Here is a 22,758-nt window from a genome sequence, read left to right on the forward strand (position 1 = left end):
TGGTTTTGTGCAAATTATTGTTTTTGTTTGCTTTTTATTTATTCATTTGTGTCTTTGCAGGACATTCTGGACCAGTGCAGCCGCGAGCAGGAGTTCAAGACCATCCTTTTCTCTCTCTGTTACTTTCATGCCTGTGTGGCTGAACGAAGGAAGTTTGGACCGCAGGGTTGGAACAGGAAGTATCCCTTCAACACTGGAGACCTGACAATATCAGTTAACGTCCTCTACAATTACCTGGAGGCAAACGCTCAGGTGGGTTATAGTTGTTGTTAAGCGGGAATGAGATCCTTCATAGCTGATGGACTTGGATAGAGTTGCATACCTGTACTGTATAAGCCTGGTGAAGAGGAGAATTATAATGATGATTGCACTTGCACTAATCTTCAAAACGACTTTGTGATGAAGGTGCCATGGGAGGACCTGAGGTATCTGTTCGGGGAGATCATGTATGGAGGACACATCACTGATGACTGGGACAGACGACTCTGCAGAACATACCTGGAGGAATACATGCAGCCCAACCAGGTTGTTATATTTGTCCAGGGGGAAGACAGAGACAAGGAGGACATTTGGTTTTAATGTAGTTTGGCTAAATTAATTTTAGTAAGTTACTGCCAGAATTAAGTTGGGGGTTTATTTTTGGAAGCACGCTTTGTACATTTGGGGATGAAATTCGGCTCCAGTTAGAAGGCTCGGCTTTGGGCCAGAGACTGTAATTTTTGGCAACCTGAGTTTGGATGATTTGGGTTTTTGTTGTAGAAATCTAAAATTTCTTCTTTGTGTTGTTTTTATTTCCCAGTTTGACCGTAAACTTGCCTTGACTCCAGGGTTTGTTGTTCCCTCTAACTTGGACTACCAGGTAACTTAAGATAGGTATTGTATGATAGAACTCTAAGTAATTTCAGATTTGGCATCTGTTTAATATTTTACTGGTCAGAACAGGAACTTTGTGAGTGGCAAGGCAACTTTATTTGCATAGTGTATTTCATACACGAGGGCAACTCAATGTGCTTTACATTAAAACATGAAAAGCATTGGAAACATTCAGACAAGCATAAAAGAGCACAATTAAAATGACACATATAATAAAACAGAAAAGTAAAGGAAAATTAGAAATATATTTAAAATAAATTTAAAATTTGCATTTAAAGTGAGTTAAAATAAGCTAAGATGGGAAGGCAGTGGCAAATAAAAAAGTCTTAGTCTTTGATTTAAAAGAGGTGAGAGTTGGAGCGGACCTGCAGCTTTCAGGGAGTTTGTTCCAGATATGTGGTGCATAATGACTAGGCGCTGCTTCACCATGTTTCGTTCTGACTCTAGGGACTGAAAGCAGGCCAGTACCTGATGACCTCAGAGGTCGAGGTGGTTCATACAGTAGCAGTAGATCAGCAATGTATTTTGGGCCTAAACCATTCAGTATCTTATAAACCATCAGCAGGATTTTAAAGTCTATTCTCTGACAGACAGGAAGCCAGTGTAGGGATCTAAGAACTGGAGTGCTGTGATCTACTTTTTTGGTCCTTCTTAAAGTAACACCAAACATCTTCACCTTCACCCCAAATGACTATCATAAATGGATGGAAGTCAACATTTTCTCACCCTATATCTCCAGGGTTACCATGACTTCATAGATGAGATGCTCCCCCACGAGAGCCCAGTGCATTATGGGTTGCATCCCAATGCAGAAATTGAGTTCTTGACAGTAACGTCAGATAACCTTTTCCACACCCTGCTGGAGCTGCAGTCTCCCGATGCAGTGATGGGGGAGGGAAACTCACAGACCCTGGAGGAGAAGGTAGCTACACATCAGGATGTTCAATCATTTCTTCATGGGATTAGGTTTTATTTGTATTTGTTGACACACATAACAAGGCCTAGTCCCTTCTTAAAGTCTTGCTCTCTCCTTCAGGTGAAAACTATTTTAGATGAGGTGATTGAGAAGCTTCCAGAGGAGTACAACATGTCTGATATCACCTCTAAGACAGCAGAACGCTCCCCATACATCCTGGTCTGCTTCCAGGAGTGTGAGCGCATGAACATGCTCATCTTTGAAATACGGCGCTCACTCAAGGAGCTTGACCTGGGACTCAAGGTATACTTATGAACATCTGTTTTTGCATGTATGTTTGCATATAGTGCAGCTCTAAACATCTCAGCAACATCAAATTATGCCTCTTACCGTCATGTGGCCGCTGACAAAAGAATGAGACCATAGTTGAGACAGGATAATTAGCTTTCTTGTCCCATAGCAGTGGTGGTGTTAGTATTAGTGCTAATCAAAATAAAAACTGCATCTCCCAGTACTCCCATTATCCTTACCATTAGCTATGTGTGCACTTAAAGAATAAAAAGCCCTCTTCCTGTTTTGCCACAAGGGAGACTCTCATAGTGCCAAATTAATCCATTGCAGATTTCCTGCTTCTGATCAGGTGGCGTGTGCTGTCGTGCAAAAGTGTCAGCAGCTGTTATTTACAGTAATTACACTGGGATCGTCAAATTTGATGCATTAAGAATTCTTTGATGTTAATGTGTCAGATAAAGCAGCTTTGCAGTGTGTAGTTAAAGTGATATAAAAGCTAAATATGTTTATCAAAGGGTGAACTGGCCATCTCCTCTGAGATGGAGAAGCTGCAGACTGCTTTGTTCTTTGACAACGTCCCCGATACCTGGACCAAGCTGGCCTACCCGTCTACATACAGCCTGGCCATATGGTGGGTGTGCGTGTGTGTATGTATTAGTGACAGTGTGTTTAAATATTAATGAGTACTGAGTTATAATAAATATGAGGTACAAACTTTAGAACCCATGTTTGGGATTTGCTGTGTTAGTCCTTGTAAATACACTTGTGTTCTTGTGCATTGTGTGAGAAAGAGTATATGTAGCTATTTTAGACACTATGCAGTAAAACATGACATATTGGGTTTTGGAGTAGCAATTTGTATACCAGTGAGTGAAATCTTGTACAGTTTCTTCAGATCATCACCTCTCATGATGGGTCGGACTTAGCCTACTTTTGGGGACACATTTCTGATCAAAGGCATGCTAATTAGGGATAGTTTGTCCAACAGGAGACAAAACCCACACCCCACCCCCCTACATTAAACAGCACATTTTTTGATTAGTGCCAAGCGGCAACCTCCACCACATACACACAAATTCAAAAAAGCCGATCTTTACAGCAGAAATAAACATGTTTACAGCCTGTTACAAAAGACGAGTGTAGTCTGGATAGCTCATTTCAAAGATATAATCTAAATATTCAAAGATATTTAGATTATGAGTCTTCCAATGAGAGGCAGAGCTGACTTGATTGACACACAGGAACACTGTAGCTGTTGGCTAGGAGGCTCAATGCCCACCTCTTTACGTTGCAATCACTCGACAGCAACTATATGGCTGCCGCCGCCGATTGGCCTCAAAACAGCTCTTCAGAAACAGATGGGTGATGTCACGGATACTACGTCCATATTTTATACTGTCTATGGTCAGTACTTAAGATAAGGGAAAGGATATACCTCTAGGAAGTTAAAATAAGTCTTATTCATGTCCCACAAATGTAACCTGAGGAAATGTATGTGTGTCTGTGTCAGGTATAATGATGTGTTGCAGCGTTGTAAAGAGCTGGACAGCTGGACTCAGGACCTCTCTCTGCCTAGTGTTGTCTGGCTGTCTGGACTTTTCAACCCACAGTCCTTTCTCACTGGTAACACATTTTGGTGCTTAAAGATAAAATACTCCATTTAATGTTTGTGGACTCCTCTAACTGATTTCTTCTTGTGCTATCTGTTGTCTACTTTTGATTTTTCTTTTTTTTTTATCATGTTGTCCTGATGTTCCAGCTGTGATGCAGTCTCTGGCTCGTAAGAACGAGTGGCCTCTGGATAAAGTGAACCTGACAGTAGATGTGACGAAGAAGTTTAAGGAAGAGTTCAACCAACCTGCCAGGGAGGGGGCATATGTTTATGGTCTTTTCATGGAAGGTAATCACACATGTTTCAGCTCCCTTTCCTTCTTTAATGCTGAAATATCCTTGTGTTTCAACAAAGTTCAACTATTTTCCCTCTTTCTACACCTCTGTCGTTACAAAGGTGCAAGATGGGACACTCAGGCAGGTGTGATCACTGAGGCCCGCCTAAAGGACCTGACCCCAGCTATGCCTGTCATCTCAGTCAGAGCTGTTCCCAATGACCGCCAGGAGACAAGGAATATTTATGAGTGCCCGCTCTACAAGACCAAGATCAGAGGACCAACATATGTCTGGACTTTAAGCCTTAAAACCAGGGAGAGACCGGCAAAGTGGGTGCTGGCAGGAGTCGCCCTGCTGCTTAGTGTGTGAGAGAAACTTAGGGGATATGGGGTTAAGATTAGGGATGCACAATATTGGATTTTTGGCGGATATGCTGATATTTTACAACTCATTTAGCCGATGACCGATACCGATATTTTTTTTTCCGCACACCTAATTGCAGAGATCATCAATTCTCTTCTGTATTGGAATTAGCGTACAGTATTATAGTGATACTCTTATCACATTTGTTATGTAATATTAATTTCTTGTGCAAAATAAGAAAAATACTTCATACTTAAAACTGCATGTTTATTTATGACAACTGCTTTCAAACAAAATTCATACAAACAGATACATCCTACTTAAAACTTGGAGGATGCTCTCCCTGAGACAATCAAAACAATACCCACAACCAGGGCAAATTTGGCCAATTTCACATTTGACATAGTAAGTAAACCTAACCTCTGTTCACAGTGAACATGTGAAAAGGGCAACTGCACAGCAATTAAACCCAAATTAAATAAAATGGTTTACTCTTTGACAGTAAATGTGCATAAAGTCAGCTACAAGTACCTTACAGACTGCTGCTTAAATTCAAATTTAAATTAAAACATGAGTCCAACATGAGTGCAGCAGCCCATTATTTTAGCGGTTAATTCTATCGGCAGATATCAGCGTGTTGGCCAATGTCCGAATATCGGCTGATACCGATAACGTGCCGATAATATTGTGCATCCCTAGTTAAGATTTAGGACTTAAAATGATTTTGGTTTTATAGGGGTACGGTATGTGTCTTGTCTGTGTTGTTCAAAGGAGAAAGCACAAAGATGAAATCAGTTTCTTTTCTTTTTATTGAAAAATGATAAAATATACAGAATGAAATGCCAAAAATTCACACACTAGATCACAGTTAGAACTGATAGACTCAAAGCTTGTTTTGAATGAATCAAATCTATAAACTACAGGATACAAGCAGGAAAAAATATCAGACATTGTTGCGTCATTAGAGCGCCATTCAAGTGTGTTATTTCTCTAACACTTGTACCTCTTACAGTGTGTTATGCAGCAGTTTTAATAGCACATTAAATTACACAGGTGAAGTCATTCTGATGCTCCTTCATACTTCACAGTACACATGGGTATAGTGTTCGTCAATTCAATAAAAAAAAATAACAAAAGAAATGTGTGTATACCAGCTCTGGTTCAGCTGTAGATCCTAATGCACGTACTGAAGCTCAGACGCTGTACGTGCAAACACATCGAAACAAAATCTGTCTAGTTGGGCCTCTATGTGGTTTCTGTATGTGTGTGTGTTTCTCTACGTGTCTTCTAGTCACTGTCAGACCAGTCGAGCTCCATCATATCCACGGCTGCAGACGCCATGTTGATCTTGGTTCCGTGTCGCACGCTGCAGCTCTTCATAGAGTTCTGATTGGATGAAGCATGCATGCTCACCTGCACCCCTGAGTGCCCAATGACCCCCACCTCACCTCTAATCTTTTGGCTGATGGCCTCGCTGAGGTCACCTCTGACTCCCTGAACCATGACTCCCATGTCACTCCTGCGACCCCTCACCCCCACCTCGCTCCTGACACCTTGACCTACCACCTTCATGACTCCCAGGTCACCCATGTCCATGTCCATGTCACCTATCCTGTCTATGTCCCCGATGTCATTCATGTCTAAGGACAGCATGTCACCCAAGCCCCCCAAACTATCGTGGAGACCCTTGAACATGGTTGGGAGCCTCCCTCCCTCCATACCTACCTCTGTCCCTCTCTCATCCACCCTGTCCCCAATTTTTTCAATCTCCCACCCTCCCTCTTTCTCCCTCTCTCCTTCCCCCTCTCCAAACCCACCTGAGTATCCTCGCACTATAGTGGTCACCCTGCTCCTCTGCATGCCTCCTCTCTCCCTGTCCCCGTCCCCCCACGTCCTCTCCTCCCTCTCCACTACTCCCCCTGGGAAGCTCCTGAGTGTCACCTGCACCCTTCCTCCACTGTCATCTCTCTCCCTCTGCCCCCAGCTTTTCTCCTCCAGGGTCCCCTCATCGTCCTCCTCCTCCTCCTCTTCCTCATCTCCGAATCTACCCTGCAACCCTCGGATCATAGCGTGCAGCCTCCCACTGTCAAGTGAACCTATCCCCCTTTCCAGCACTGTGTTGCTCCCTCTCTCAGTGTCTCCATTGCTGAGGGTGCGGAGGAGACAGCTGACGCCAGCACTGCTGACCCCGGCACTGTTGGAGTCCTGAGAGTGGGAGCGGAAGAATGAGCCGGAGGAACCGATGGACATGGGTGTGAAGAACTGAAGCAGTCAGAGAAGAGGTAATGAGGAGAGGGCAGAGATCATAAAAAGGTACTGAAGCACCCTGATAAGATTTCACTCTACTTCTACTCACTGGTGAGATGTTTGAGCGCTCCATGAGTAGGGAAGTCGGACTGGGCGACATGTTAGACCTCTCCATCAGCCTCTCCTCCCACAGTTTGAGTCTCCTCTCCCTCTCCTCCAGTTCCTTCTCTTTGGAGTAAAGTTCCCTCTCCAGCTTTCTGAGGCGTTCCAAGGTCGACTCAATTTCACACCTGAAGGGTGCACAAACAAAATATCAAACATTAGTATCGGTATGTATCCAACCCCTAGATAGTCAAGGCAGATGGCTGTCTAACATGAGTTTGGTTCTGCTCGATGTTTCTCCCTGTTAAAGGAAGTTTGTTCTTGACACTGTAACTTGCTAAATGCTGCAAAGTGCTCTGCTCATGGTGGATGAAGACAAGATAAGATTGAGTCCTGTCTGTAAGATTGGACTGGATCTTATCCTGCCTTGATGTTGGGTCTTTGTTAATAATATAAAAAATTGTACGGTCTAGAATTGGCACTTTAAAAATAAAGATTGACTAATCGATAGTATAATTTAAGCATTTTTGCATTTTGTAACTGAACTTCATTTAGATTCAAAATCAACTTTACTGGACAAATAGCTGACTTAGCTCCATGGTCTATACTCTTTACTTGTGCTCTACTTTGTATTGAAGGCCTACTTCCACTTTTTTTCAAACATTTTTTAGGATACAAGATACACAACAGCTCTGATGCTCTGAATTTTTACAAGTCATGGAAAGGAAAGAGTAAAAACCCAAAGTAGAATAATAAATACAATTAAAATAAATGAAAATAAATGTAAAATATTAACAGAGACAATAATAACAACAATAATAATAATAGTAATAATACTACTACTAATAAAAGTTATTACAATGTTAATACAAATGATAATGGTAATGAATTAGAAGGAAGTAGCTACAGCTGTATGTTCTATTCATACAGGTCACAGAGCAACAAAATCTGGTGCAATAATAATTCCCAATTCTTTTTCACATTTCTCCTTTACATAATTTGTTGAATGATCTTTTAGTTCATTTATATACCTGCATAATTCTCCTATAATCTTTCTGGATATTTTTTTCCTAGAAGCCCTGATAAACATTTGTGTGGTACTTGATAACACTTTTGTTATTTGAAAATCTGATGTCTTATTAATACCGGCTCCCAATATTTGGTAATCAAAGCTCTGCAGCTGCTACACAAATAAAAATGTTACCTGCATTATACATCATATAATAATTATATTTACACACAATCAGTATTCTCTTTGTCCAAAATTACTATTTCACAGGTTGTACATAAAAAAATAATTGACTTTTACATTGTGTATTGGCCCAAAAGTTTGCATGCTGTGAGCAGCAGGGCAGTCAACCTGATATCGTTAGTACCACTGAATAATGTTTTCTCTGGTTTGAAAACCCCTTTTGTTTGTTGTTTTATCTTAAATTTCTTTAAAGAATTTTTTTTTATAGCATTTTATTTTTCATATGAAATCATGAAGCACATAACAAAAAAAAAACAGACAGAAAAAAAAACACTTAAGTGGGAGATATTGAAGGATTACATGATTCATTTAAGTCAAGAAAAGAAAAATAATAATACACTGTTAGATTAGAAAACAAAAGCTTAATCTTTTATCTGACAGCATGACACAGCATGTTTAGTTTATTTGACTCTTCCTGCAGAAGACAATACTCCTTATGCAAAAAGTTCAGGATGTGTAAATGTAAATACTGAGCTGTAATACTTTCTTTCACCACAAGAGGTCTCTGTTAGGAATATTGAATGCCCATGAATCTTTATTAGCAACACAATCAACACTCAAGGCAACTAAATATAGACAGATCTGACGCACAACCATGCCTCCTGTGTTCCTTCTATACCACCCCACTCATTCATCCTGGCCTCTCACTCTACCTCCCCCCTCCCCCTGACACCTCCCCTTGCCCAAGTTTTTCCACCCGTACCCAAAACTTCACTCAGAATTGATTGCCTCGTTGTACTCGTGTTAAATATGCCCAGAATCTCACACCTCCTCTCCTCTGCTCCGTCTTCCCACCTCTTCCAGCCTCCACTTGTGCCTCCTGCTAACCTTTCTGTTTCTCTCATGTTCAGTGTTTTAGATTTTTACAAGCACACATTACATTGCCTTGCTTTTCCTCTTCTTCAGCTTTAACTTTACTTGTCCTTCCCCCCCCCAACCCCAACCCCTCACCCCTCTCCCCTCTGTCGCTCTCCCTGCTGTGGGGCGAGGGCAAAGAGGAGGAGCGGAGGAATCTCTTCCATGGACTCTGTCCAGAAAGCTTATTATAGACTGAAGTAGAGCACAGGGTCACACATTCAACTTCTCTCCCGAGCTTAAGAGTCCACAGAGCTGTGTTTGTATGCTTGTGTGTGTGCATGCTGGCACGTGCATAGCTATGTTGAATTTTGTGCATGCATATTGAGTTTTATTTGGAGTACAGTAAGCCAGAGACTACATCTGTCATCCTGAAGTAAGACCAAGACTATGCTGTATACACTTACTAAAAGAACTATTGTGTTTTTGTGAGGCTGTCTGCATGTGTGTGTGTGTGTGTGTGTGTGTGTGTGTGTGTGTGTGTGTGTGTGTGTGTGTGTGTGTGTGTGTGTGTGTGTGTGTGTTAGTGTCTGTGTGTGTGTGCATACCTCCACTGGTCCTTGTTATGTAGGAAGGAGTTACACTGGTCCGGTAGCCTGCTGTCATTAGCCATGGTCTCCAGGGTTACCAGCACCTGTTTGAAGTGCGGACGCTCCTGTGGATACATGCATGCACACAAATTCAATAAACAGCAGAACAAAAACTCCCTTTTTCATGTTCTTGAAATTGAATAAGTCAGGCTTAAGAAGGATTCTGAAAACACTAACTTCTTTGTTTGTTTCCACTGAGCTTACCTTTGGGTCTGCTTGCCAACATTTCCTCATCAGTTCTGCAAAACTTGCTGGACAGCTGGTGGGGATGGTCAGCCTCTAGATATAAAGACACAAAGACATTCAAATAAAGTAGCAGAAGCTTTTACTCTCATCATAGAAGTCATATCTTACTATCTTGGCATTAAAGAATAATATACTCTACTAACAACATTTTAAAGGCCTTGAATGAAATTTATTTCCTGAATATCTTATGGTCAAGTAAGAACCAATCAATTCAAAAATGCTTAAAAAAAAGTCTCCCCTATGGAGCCTCAGTTTGGACTAGAGGTTAATGTGTGTACCCAGTGTACAGAGGCTGCAGTCCTTGCTGCAGAGGTTGCTGGTTTGACCCCAGTCATGACTCTTTCCTGCATTTCTTGCCCCTCTTTCTACCCCCTGCATTTCCTGTCTCTTTATTTATTTATTTTTTTGAATATATTTGTATTGATTTTTCATGGACATACATTCATAATAATCAGGGATACAATGTTGAATATAAACACAAATATCCATATTATAGTCAAAATTAGCCTAGAAAGGAACATCAAGGGTGCTGGTGGAACATACCAAAACATCACTAAACCAACAACAGAAACCTCCCCAAAAACAAAAACAGGTAAATAGAGCAAGCACAATCATTAGATAATAATGATAATACAAATATTTAATAAATAAGAAACTGAGGAGTGTATTAAAATGCTCCTGTCTCTTTATTTTTAACTGTTGAAATCAAAACTCATGCCTCTTTATGGGCTGCAAAAGCAAATTAAACCATCAACAACTAGACTGATAATCTTTATATTTCAATTTGAAATGCCTGAAACTCCTGTGAAGGGGCAGGCATCAGACCAAACAATTGACAGCACGCTAAACAAAAAGCCTTTCAGGGCGCTGGTTTGGCTCGTGTGCAGAGGCCAAAGTCCTCAAGCGGGAAGCCATAGTCCAATTCCAACCTGCTGCCGCTTTCTCGCATGTCACTCTACTGGTTTCCTGCTCTATCAACTGTCCTATTCTCTATGAATGAAGGCATGAAAGCCCAAAAATACAACTTTGGGAAAAAAAAATCTCAATGAGTGACACATTTGACTGTTAAAAGAAATTAATGTCCCATATACTACCTTGACATGCAGTCAAGGTAGTGACAGGGTGTACATAATTTGCTAACTGGTGGGTTCAAAGTCAGCAAAAACTGAAAGCAGCTTTAAGCATTTTTTAGAATATCAGATAAAAATTTAGTACATCCAAATATGGACGTACTAATGCTTTTCTACGGAAGAGGATAAGGGCCACAAGAAAGGAATTAAAAATTCAACATTTTTAAAAAATTATTATTATGTGGAAAGAAGTCATAATTCTGAGATTAAAGTCATAATTTTGTGAAAAAGTCATAATTCTGAGATTAAAGTCATAATTTTGTGAAAAAGTCATAATTCTGAGATTAAAGTCATACTTTTGAGAAAAAGTCATAATTCTGAGATTAAAATCAGAGTTCTGAAAAAAGTCAGAATTATTTAACCTCATAATTCTGACTTTTTCTCATAATTATTTTTTTTTCTGAGATTAAAGTCAGAATTCTGAGATTAAAGTCAGAATTCTGAGAAAAAGTCAAAATTATGAGAAATAAATCAGAATTCTGTGATTAATATCAGAATTCTAAGATTAAAGTCAGAATTCTGAGATTAAAGTCAGAATTCTTTAATCTCAGAATTCTGACTTTTTTCTCAGAATAAAATTTAAAAAAAAATTTGACCTCAATTTACATTTTTTCAGTGGCCCTAATCCTCTTCTCTACTTTTCAAATGCAATGTGGAACATACAAAACAGGCTTTACAACTACATTCATTCACATTTAGCAACTTTTGGGATGGTTTTAATTTTTGGCTTTTCCAATAAAGATCCATTATATGAACTAAAGAGCTTATATAGGCTACTGTATTGCAACCAAGAAATCAATTTCTCAAACAATGTTAACATTTTGTGCCTTTGACTTTAACAATTGTATGAGCAAGAGGTTAAAAGGTTCATGGCCCTTGCACCAGATAAGCTCAGTTGGTAGAGCAGGCGTCCCGTGCACAGAGGCTACAGTCCTCACCACTATGGTTGTGGGATCAATTCACAGTCTTGACAGTATCTGGTGCATATCATCCCCCACTCTCTCCCTAACTTCCCTATCTCTCCTAAGCTGTCATATTAAATAAAGGCAAAAAGTTCCCTGTGGCACTACGTAACTTTATGTTTATTATTAGGCCTCAAATTGTAAGCAAACATGCAAAGTACACACTATGTAAGGGAGGCCATAGTATGTAATAGAGCTCACAATTTTGGTGCTATAATCAAGTTATCTCTGTGAGGCTGGATGGAGGAAAATTCCAAGAACTACTGTTATTACAATTTATCCTAATGGAAACTAATGTCTTGGAAATCCTCAGAGGACTGCAAAAGCTGCTGCCGTGACTATTCTTCATCTTCATCAGAACTGTCTTGCTGAGATTTCATTAGACTGGATTGCCCCATAACTTCTGCCTCGCTGAGTCTGACACACAGCCAAGTGAGTGAGCAGTAAGCATTTCAGTGTGTGATTATTTTTTCAAATAGAGTGAGACTGTCTTTGTGTTTACCATCTTTGCTGTGCACTGGGTGTGTGTAATCTGACACCAAGACACACAGTCCACTTCTTCATTACTAAACTTTTGAAATGTAGGAGTAGTACTTTCATACTCTGCGTGCATGCATAATTATATAACAGATTCACCCAATGTAAGATATGTCAACATGTATCCATGCCTAAGCATAGAGCTGCAACAGATGACGACAAAATGTGCCAATACTATGATCTCTGGATTTGCAGATTGTGGACATGTTTGCAAATCAAATGTGCAATGTCTGATGTACACTGGTTTGTAAGGTGAAACAGTTACATTTAAAAGCCATGGTATTTTTTGAATAACAGTAAAACCACAACACAGAACTACACCAAGCCACCAAGATGATATCCCTGTATTTCAGATCCTCTAGTGTCACCAAATTTCTAAATGAGCCCAGACGGCTCAATAGTACACTGCACTAAATGGAAACACTTTCCTCCAGGGAATAATCCTAAAATATCACTGACTCTGAACTGAGAGAGGGCAAGAAAGAGGGTCAGGAAGAGAGGTATAGCAATAGAGGGGAAAAATCAGAGGGAGACTGGGAAAGAGAGGGAGAGTTATTTAGGGAGCGTATTTGGAGATAAGCCAAGAGCTACGCAGGAATCATATTCTCAGAGTTGTTTGTTGGCCCCCTGTGTGTTCACATGTGTTTTTATGTGAGGCTGTTGTGGGGATTCAAGCACAACACTGTCCAAACGCCGTTCCCCCAACTCCCATAAAGCTCTTGAATTAACCGTCCTATTACTGAAATCTTTCCTTTTTTCCTCCTCTGTCTGTCACTTTCTTTCTCTCTTGTTCTCTCTTACTCTCTCTCTTTTTCTCTCGTAAAGGCTTTAGCCGGGGGGAGGGGGGGTCTGGCCTGGCTCCACTGCTGTGTATCCAGGCCTTACAAGAGCAGAGAACTGACATCAGGCCTAAAAATATCCAGCCTCAGCCTCACCAGCTTGCAGTGGAAACCATGAGAGTATCACATTGTTTCTCCTGCCTTCTCAGACTCTGGTGCGTCTACATGCTGACAGTGTTGTTCGCAAAGGTGTGCTCATGTCTTTCTGGAGGGAGGGGGGGGATTACCTCTTGTTTTTCCACCACTAGCCATGCAACCTGCAGCCCTTCGAATCCTTTGAAAGGAACCTCCCGAGTCAGCATCTCCCACAGCACCTGCCAACAAAACAGACTGGGTTATATTTCTTTGATGCTTTGGTAGTCCACATACTTTACCTTTGTTCTTTGGAAGGCTCTAAAAGTGGACTATCTTAACACCACATACAGGGCAGGGAACTGTTTTTGATCGATTCATCTGGGAGTTGATAAATTGCTGATACTTGTTTGTTTTTATACCTAACTTTGGTGTTAAACTTGTCTTTGTTGTTAAAATGCAAATGCCCAGTTGTTTAGAATCTAAATCTAATTACAGCAATGGGATTGGGTCAAATCTTAAAAACTGATAGGAGCACTGATTCCAGGCTGCATTACAGGAACAAACTGTGATAAAATAGCTATAAACTTGAGTTTTTTTTAATATCTTATACTTCAATGTTCCTATTTATCCTGAACACTTTTTCTAATTTTCCTGATGTGATGTAGTCCTCTTATTCTGAAAACTTCTTTTATTGTCCTTTTAATGCTTTTATTTACTTGTGCATTTTTATTTATTTATTTTTATATATTTATTTTATTTATTTATCCTTGAAAAACCTCTCAACAATGATTTACTGGTCTATTTCCTACCACTTCATTCTGTTTAATTTACATGTATTCCTCTTAACCTCTTGCGTTGCATTTTGTTTTGCATTGTTATGCCTCTTGTTATGTTTGTTTCTCTGGAACAGCAAGAATGTTCCTGGGTCAATTTGACCCAGGGCATATTCAATTCTCCAAACGTGTAATACACATATTTTTTAAATCTAATTCTTAACTCCATTACTAACCATTTAAATCAAGATTTAGTCCATTGGTGTTTTTTAATTCTCACAGATCATGGTTCAACGAGGATAACTCACTCGTTTTTCATTTAAATTAATTGGAAAGCTCTAAATATAAATACAATAGTTTTACATGACATAGATTTGATTTGATTTTATTTTACATTTTGATTTTTTGGATTCTTTATGAAGTGATTTACACAACACCTCTTCTGTCACGTGCTGCCCAGATTTTTTATCCTGCATTTAGTTGGTTTGAAGGCATATATTGCCTAAAATAGACTTTAAAAAGGGTCAATTTGACCCGCAACATAACAAGAGGGTTAAAGTTCCTCCTCCCTGTCGTTTAATATGTTTGCTATGTTATTTGAACCATGCTTTGTTTGTCAAAGCACTTTGTAAACATTTGTTTTTAAATGTGCTACATAAATACAGTTATTATCAAATGTTTCAATAGCACAATGTTATTGTAACCAAAGTAGAAATAAGGACTAGGAAAAAATAGGGATTTTGTTCCCACCAAATTCACCAAATACAATCAATATCAACACTGATATCAAAGATAATCTAGTTTTGGTCATTTTTGAAAGTCTGTATCTGGATAAGATTGGACCGATCCAATTATTCTTCAACACCCATGACAGAAATTATTCCAAAATCCATCAGATCTAAGCAGTATTAAATCCCAGCTTTTAGAACATGGCCATTATTATTACTCAGTGCTATAATTGGGTTACATAGCTGTTATTTGTCAAGCACTTCTATCTCACCACGCCATAGGAGTAGGTGTCACAGGTCTCGGACACAGGCAGACTCTGAATGACTTCAGGAGCCATCCAGGGAAAGGTTCCTACCACTGTCATATGGGTGGTGTGGGACAGGAACTTGGATGCCCCAAAGTCACAAATCTAAAATCCAAACAAGGAGAAAACAGTATTGCTGTGTGCCTGCACTGAGTCAAATAACATTTAGATGTGCTTTTCTGTGCAAAACCAAATGTACAAACCTTCAGCACTTTGTCTGCTGTCATCACCACTACAACAGAGAAAAGCAGAAAACAAGTCAAAGATGAAAGAGTGGTATACTGATGTGATGTTAGCAAACGGACACAGTATGAAGTGAGTTACCGTTACGTGACTTGAGGTCTCTGTGAATGACTTTGACTGGAGCTTCTGCGTGGAGATAATGCATCCCTGTGAGGAGAGGCAGAGGAGCATTATTAAGTGACAGAATCAGGAACTTTTTAATGTTCCTTTTGATTGGATTTGTTCAAATTTCCTGTCTTTTGGTTTCAGCTCAGTTTGAGGAAAAAACAGAATAAATATATTACACAAAGGGTAAACTAAAAGAACAACCATCCTCAACAAACTGAATCAGAATTCAAGGAGTCACATCTGACTTTTGACGCAAAGTTAACAGCATTGACTTTGGGTTCATTGATCCATCTGTATATATTGATTAGTTAACTAAATAAAAAATGATTTAAAAACATTTATACATATTAAAATCAACAACATAAGGTCATCATATCAAACTGAAGTTATTGTACAGAAAAAGTGAGGGATAATGTCAAGTGAATGGGTGGTCATGGGAACTGGAATCCTGACAGTGTGAGCAAAGCCCCAGCACGAAACAGGGGCCAATGAATTTGTCTGATATGGCTCTTGGCTCCTGTATGATAATGTATAGGTATAAACACAAAAAAAGGAGTATGGACAATCTTTAAAAAAAAAATTAATATTGGATATGATTGTATATAAAAGGGAAGCTTACTTGATTATTAATTACAAACTAATTTTGGAAAAGGGGTGGGATTTAATAAGTGTTACTTCTTCCCACTCCTTTTTGGACATGTTACAGAATTCATATTAGTGATGAAATAACTTTTTTATTTATTTATTTTATGCATTGTTTGTGACGTTTGCATTGTTCTTTTTTGGGGTATGTCTTTTTGTGTATTTGTATTTATTTTTTGACATGTCTGAAATAAACACTTTCAAATCAAATCAAAATCAAAATCCTGTATTACATTAAATAGAAATTATGCACTGACAGAGTTTACGCAGTTAATTTTGCATCCTTATTCAAATAATCAACATATCTTCTTGTGTGAAGTTTGCATTTATACCCCAGTGTTGACTCTTGGATGTATTGGTGATAAGTGTACATCACATTTGACTGTTACAAACATCATAAAACCCATTTTTGTTTGATTGCATGATGTTTTCTGTTACCACATGTGGTATCATCTGCAAGAGAAACGGTACAAGCACGTTGATGTATGGCAAGTGATGGTGATGATGATGATAACTGAAAACACTCTACCATTTTATCATCTAAAGTATAGTAATTAAACCAAGATATTTTTTACTGTCATTGTTATTCCTCCAGGTGTACCTTTGGCTATCTGTATGGCCCACGTCATGATCTGCTTCATGTCCATCTCCTCACTCTGCTCACTGGACAGGTACTCGTACAGAGACCCTTCACTGGCAAATTCTGTTACAAACACACACCACACACACACACACACAAACACAAACACACACACACACACACACACACACACACACACACACACACTTGCTCACACACTTGCTCACACAGACACACACACACACGCACGCACACACACAAACACACCACACACACACAGAGTGAATGGTCAGTATGGGAGATCAATCTAACAGTTTTGTAAATCAGCTACATTTCAATCAATCAATCAATCAGACTTTAATTATAAAGTGCTTTTCATACAATGATATTGTAACACAAAGTGCTGTACAAAGAATAAATAAATACATAAAAAGACCCTCCTATCCTAATCCCAACCAAGCCCCGACCCCAAAACCCATCCCCTAAAGTGAAGAACACAATATATGCAACAATAATAATAAAAACAATAGTAAATAAAATAAATAAATACAAATAAAAAATAAGTTCTTAATTAGGAAACACTGGAGGTAAAATAAAATGTTAAAACTCAACACAAGTAATTAAAATCACCAAAATAAAATACATTTGTAAGATAAGCAAACACAAAAGTATTAAACCTTTAAAAGAAAAATAAGATCCTATACTTAAAATTAATAGATAAATAAAATAAAATAATTTACTAAGATAATAAAACACTAAAATATTAAACCATGAAAGAAAATAAGCTGCTATACTTAAAAAATAAATAAAATAGAATAAAAAGTGACTACAATTTGAACTAGATGATAAATAAATAAATAAAACTGTTATGAGAATGAAACTCAGTTAAATGTGAGACTAAAAGGGTAGGTCTTGAGTTTGCTCCTAAAAAAATCTGTCACACTTGAATGATATATATTTAAGGATTGATAATCTTTAAATATTATATTGAAGAGCATGTTTAAGGTATCTGGAACCCTGCCCACCACACAGACCTGCACACAGTGGAAACTCTAACAGCCTTCACCCACTGACCGTCTAATCCAGATTATCTCTGACCTTTAACCTTCTCCTTTTTCCTGTTAGAATGGACAGTTTAAAGAGGCAAGAAGGAGACACCTTAGCAAAGGAATCCTGTGTGGGTCCGGTGGATACAACACAAAAGGACCTAACCCTTTAAGTGGATGGAAAGTTGTTTTACTGAAACCATCATGCATCTCCTGAAATGCCTTGTTTTTTTTCCTACTGTACTTTGTTGTTTTTAGGTAGTCACTGGCCTCAGCTGCAGCGTGAATTATTGCTAGACAGGTCTATCGTCATGTGTCGTGCTTTATTCCAACCATATGACCCCAAGCAGGATTACAACCACATCCAAACATGCTGGTCTCAGTTTCAAATGTCCTGCCAGGAAACACAGCAAGACTCAGAGTATACTCAGATACTTCAAAACACACACGCATAAACACTGACAAGCCATCGAAGCATGTGCTAACGCGTCCCTAAGTGACACATCCAAGATGAAATACACACTAATAAAAGTGATACACAAATAGAGCTTCTTACAGCTATACAACTGCAACAAATAAGGACAATAATACATATCTGAATTTGAGAAGGACTTTGGAAAAAGTGACACATCAGGAAGTAAAAGCTTAAGATGTAAATCACATGTTCAGGTTTTTCTGTCCCTGTCAGCACACACTTGCTCACACACTTGCTCACACACACACACACACACACACACACACACACACACACACACACACACACACACACACACACACACACACACACACACACACACACTCATGGCGTCTGACCTGTGACAATGCCATAGTTGGGAGATTCCAGCACGGCTCCATAAAACTGAATGATGTTCTTATGACTCAGGACACTAAGAATCTCAGCCTGCAAGAGGGGAAGAGAGAGAAAATTAAACTGAGGCAAAGAAACAATTTTTATTGCATCCTCTCACAGTTTTTGTAATATCTGACACAAAAACACAACTTTTCAGAAAATACTGTAAACTTTTGAACTTCGTTAAACTTTTTCTCCAGATTGAGGATTTCCATGATTGCGTTTCCCTGAACTGAAGCCTGACCCTCTTTCATACCTCAGGCCGACTATCAGAATAAAGACTTCCACACCGCAGTGACAAACATGCCATTAATCAGAGCTGACAGACAGGTCATAGCCTCTGTGTATGTGGAATATGCTACTGTTGCCAGGCAATACAATAGCCAACAATAAGTTCTTAAATTACATAAGAAACACTGAACTTTAATGAAATCCTAAAGTATCTAAATAATGGTTTCAGAGAGGTATTTTAATGAGAGTGATGGAGCAAGTTCAGTGGTAGAAATAAATGTTTCTATAACTTCTATTATGAATTTTTGACTTGAGTATTTCCATGTTATGTTGTTGTATACATTCACTTCACCAAACAGCTACAGTCAATATGATTGTGTAATCAAATAAGTAAAACTTCAGTTATATAGTATTTTTCAAACACAGTTTACAAAGAATTTTATGTCTTTATTTTTATTTTTAAGTTCTAATTTTGTTCTTATAAGCCTTCTTTAGGAAAGGATAGGTCAGTAGATAGAGCAGGAAATTGGGAGTGAGATTGGGGGGTGACCAAGCGGCAACCTCCGGTCTCAAACGATGAAGCCCATGCAGAAGTGTTATAAACTGCAATTCATCGAGAATCCGCTTGAGGCTGGCTGCAGAAACACCGGAAACCACATAGACACCAATTCAAAAAAGACGATCTTTGCAACATTAATAAACATGTTTACAGCCTGGTTCAAATACGGCTTGGCCCTACGTAGTGTATCTCTCTATCAACACACACTGTATGGGGAGTGAATTTTTTTCTAATGCAACGGTTCAGAAGATATTAAGATTACGAGTTTTTGCCCAAATAAGGACATGACGGACTTGACTCCCGGTCGGGAACACATAGCTGTTGGCTAGGAGGCTCAAACTCCGCCTCTTTACTTCACACTCTGCTTGGTTGAGTTCTGCATTTTCAATATGGCTGCCGCCATCGATTGGCTTCAAAATATCGCTCAGGAACAGTTGCGTGATGTCGCAGGTACTACATCCTTATTTTATACAGTATATGGGAGTGACATATGGGAAAGGGCCGCAGCAGATTGGAATTGAACCGAGCCACCCGCCTGAGGACCAGGACCTCTGTACATGAGGCGCATGACTTAACCACTAGGCCAAACTAGCGGCCTCATGCCTTGAATTTTTTACTTACAAAAAATAAAGCAGAGAAAAACAAGACTTCAGAAGTGAATTTGCTTTGAGCTCACTCTGGTACAATGCATCAAATTATATTTTATGTTCAATATTGTGCATGGTCGGGGCGCTGGTGGCCTAGCGGTCTAAGCGCCCCACGTGCAGAGACTATCGTCCTTGTTGCAAATGTCACCGGTTTGACTCCCAGAAGCAACCATTTGCTGCATGTCCTCCCCCACTCTGTACTCCCCACATTTCCTGTCTCTCTTCAGCTGTCCTATCAATAAAGGCAAAAATGCCCAAAAATATTTTAAATAAATAAATTGATAAATTAAGAAATTAAGAAATTAAATACATTAAAAAATCAATTAAAAAGAAAAAACACAAATGAGCAATTTAAATTGTACTGCGTTTTAGCGATTGCAGCTGCACATACAAATTTGAGTTCACTTGTCAGAATGAAGTGTTCTGTAAGTTGGTGCCCCTGCTTTCACTGAAATTATTTGAAAAAGTCTTCCACCAAATTGTGAAAGATGTTTGTGCACAGTTTACAGATAAATTACTGCGAAACTTAAAAAAACACATCACAATGTGAGAGCTACAATGACCCATCAGTTTTGTATATACGAGCTGTTCGCCCACTCTTTATTTATGTCTGCACACCCTGTATGTGCTGTGTTTGTTAGATGAAGAGAGTGTGACAGTATTTATGTCGACACTTCACATTAGATTGTTTAACTCTGCATTGAACAACAATAACATGTTCCCCTCTCACCCCCAGGTCACCCTAACTTCAAATTGTGTCCTGCCAGAAACTCGGAAGGAAGTAATGTTAAGGGGATCATCAAGGTCATCCTCCTGGAGAGCCACTCGGCCTGGTCGAGAGTGCATGAAACCCTGAATGACCACACACCTCGCCTTAAAGCACAATAGAAGGAACAGGGGAGTGCTGGCATAAATAAAACTCTGCTCCATCCACAAAGAGAGGGAGAAGGAGGAGGGGGAGGAGGAGGAGAGGTATGTTTAAGATAAACACATTCAACGACAGACAACAGGGGAGGAGGGGGAGGCAGGGAGGGACAGAGGGGGTTATGGGAGTGTGAGTCCAAAGAGGATCAGGAAAATTAGGAAACTGATTCATGTTGAATTTCAGGGAAACACAGTTGAGTTCTCCACCTTGAATTTAACATCAGGGATTGTAAAACGATGTGTCTCTACTGCAGAAGTGTGTGCTCAGTTCTTTGCTTGTGTGTGTGTGTGTGTGTGTGTGTGTGTGTGTGTGTGTGTGTGTGTGTGTGTGTGTGTGTGTGTGTGTGTCCTTACCTCTTTGTCAATTTTCAGAAGCTTCTTCACAGCCACCTCCTTGTCTTGGGAAATCCACAGGGCTCTGTAGACGCTCCCGAAGCTTCCTCCTCCACAGTTCTCATAGAAGAGCAGGTCCTCATGCTTTATCTGCACAAACGACGAGCCGGGGGACGACATGGCATACTGACTAACTCCAACATACACTCATTCACACAGACACACCGACACACAGACACTCTCAACAGCCCTAGAAGTTGCAGGCTGCACCCACCGACTCCCCCCACCAAAAAAAAAGTTTCACAGAGCAGCTCAGAGCAAGAGAAGGGGAAGAAATAAGCCGAGGAGGAGAAGTTTTTCCTCCACAGGGTCAGAGTGGATATTGTCAGTCAGCAGAGCAGATTGTCAGAGAGAAGAAACCAGAAAGTGCTGGAAAGAGAGAGAGAGAAGTTTGGCTCCCAGTGAGTCTGAAAAAAAAGTTGAAGCCCCCCTGTCATGACAAGAGGAGGTATAATATTGCCTGATAGTGGTGATCTAGTGTAACTACAACACAGACACACACATGAACACAGTATAAGAATGAAGGGGAGGTGAGTGTTTGAGTGTGTGTAAGTTACGGTTTGTAGTCAGTGTGTGCAGTCTGCCTGTAGCAGACACACTGTTCAAATATGGTCAGTGGCATCCAGGGCATTCCTTCCTCCTGGATAACTGTGGCTATATAAAGCTCCCCATACACTACACACACTCTCACACACACTTGCACAGAGATACACAGCTTCGGCCTATAGCGTGTCAGACATCATAAATCAACTGGCAACAAGGCTGACTTCCAAAGACACACTCTGCATCTAAAAACACACACACACACACACACACAGCAGTGACAGTGTGTTACTCAGCCTGACAGAAATGACCTAGTGACATCATCAAGCAAGTTAGCCGTGCTGACATCACTGAGCAGGGACAGGTGAGATCAGCTCGGGAAAATTTGGACACTACTGAGTTGTTGACAGTGATGGAGAACAAGAAGAGGCTTAATAGTGATTCATGAGATAAATAAAACATGACTGAAAGTAAAGGCCTGCTACAGTAGTGGCTGAAATGAGTCATTCGGGCCATAGTACAACCGTGGACACAAATGTGTGACTACAGCATGACACTTAGGAAAGAGGTTATGGAGTTGGCTTATTCAGAGGGATTAAATGTTGAGGTTGTAACATAATTCTAATACCAAGAGACTTACACTGAGCTAACTGGGAAGAATGGCAGAAGAAAGTCCCCCCCTCTACTGAGGATTAATTCCTTTTCAAACAGTCCAATAAGCCTACATTGTTTTATTGATCTTTCCTCCAGAGGCTCGCATATTTTCTTTTTATCTTCTGCTTTCACAGCCTCACAGTTAAAGACAGAAACAGTCTGATCAATGTAGTTCAAATCTGTTACTACATGTGTGAAACAAAGGGATCTGAATTCCTCCTGTAACCAGCATGTTCTCTCCAGAGGACTACAAGCTTCTGGGTATGTTTTATTTAAGATAATTTTCTCTACTGCCATCAGGACATTATTATATTCACTTCACTTAGGCTACGTTCACACTGCAAGGCTTAATGCTCAATTCTGATTT

General features: G+C 39.7%; 2 protein-coding genes across 2 annotated transcripts in view; one reads left to right on the forward strand and one right to left on the reverse strand.

Annotated features, from left to right (window-relative positions):
* dnah9l (dynein, axonemal, heavy polypeptide 9 like) overlaps positions 1-5,767 on the forward strand; it is a 55,477-nt gene extending 49,710 nt beyond the window's left edge. Inside the window, exons 84-92 of the mRNA XM_034702920.1 lie at positions 61-252; positions 406-525; positions 800-859; positions 1,613-1,795; positions 1,910-2,092; positions 2,596-2,711; positions 3,591-3,703; positions 3,840-3,980; positions 4,089-5,767. Of these exons, the coding sequence (XP_034558811.1) occupies positions 61-252; positions 406-525; positions 800-859; positions 1,613-1,795; positions 1,910-2,092; positions 2,596-2,711; positions 3,591-3,703; positions 3,840-3,980; positions 4,089-4,336 (1,356 nt within the window). The 3' untranslated portion in view covers positions 4,337-5,767. The remainder of the gene's footprint in view (positions 1-60; positions 253-405; positions 526-799; positions 860-1,612; positions 1,796-1,909; positions 2,093-2,595; positions 2,712-3,590; positions 3,704-3,839; positions 3,981-4,088) is intronic.
* LOC117826545 (tyrosine-protein kinase ABL2) lies at positions 5,122-21,620 on the reverse strand. Its single transcript, XM_034702671.1, has 11 exons — positions 21,156-21,620; positions 18,404-18,491; positions 16,566-16,667; positions 15,296-15,361; positions 15,175-15,203; positions 14,939-15,076; positions 13,318-13,404; positions 9,581-9,655; positions 9,335-9,441; positions 6,687-6,867; positions 5,122-6,592 (listed from the first exon to the last, which is right to left on the reverse strand). Exons 1-11 carry the CDS (start codon positions 21,312-21,314, stop codon positions 5,618-5,620), a joined length of 2,007 nt encoding a protein of 668 aa, XP_034558562.1. The 5' UTR covers positions 21,315-21,620; the 3' UTR covers positions 5,122-5,617.
* Between the last annotated feature and the right edge of the window lie 1,138 nt (positions 21,621-22,758).

This window comes from Notolabrus celidotus, chromosome 15 (genome assembly GCF_009762535.1).
Source record: "Notolabrus celidotus isolate fNotCel1 chromosome 15, fNotCel1.pri, whole genome shotgun sequence".
NCBI classification, from domain to species: domain Eukaryota; kingdom Metazoa; phylum Chordata; class Actinopteri; order Labriformes; family Labridae; genus Notolabrus; species Notolabrus celidotus.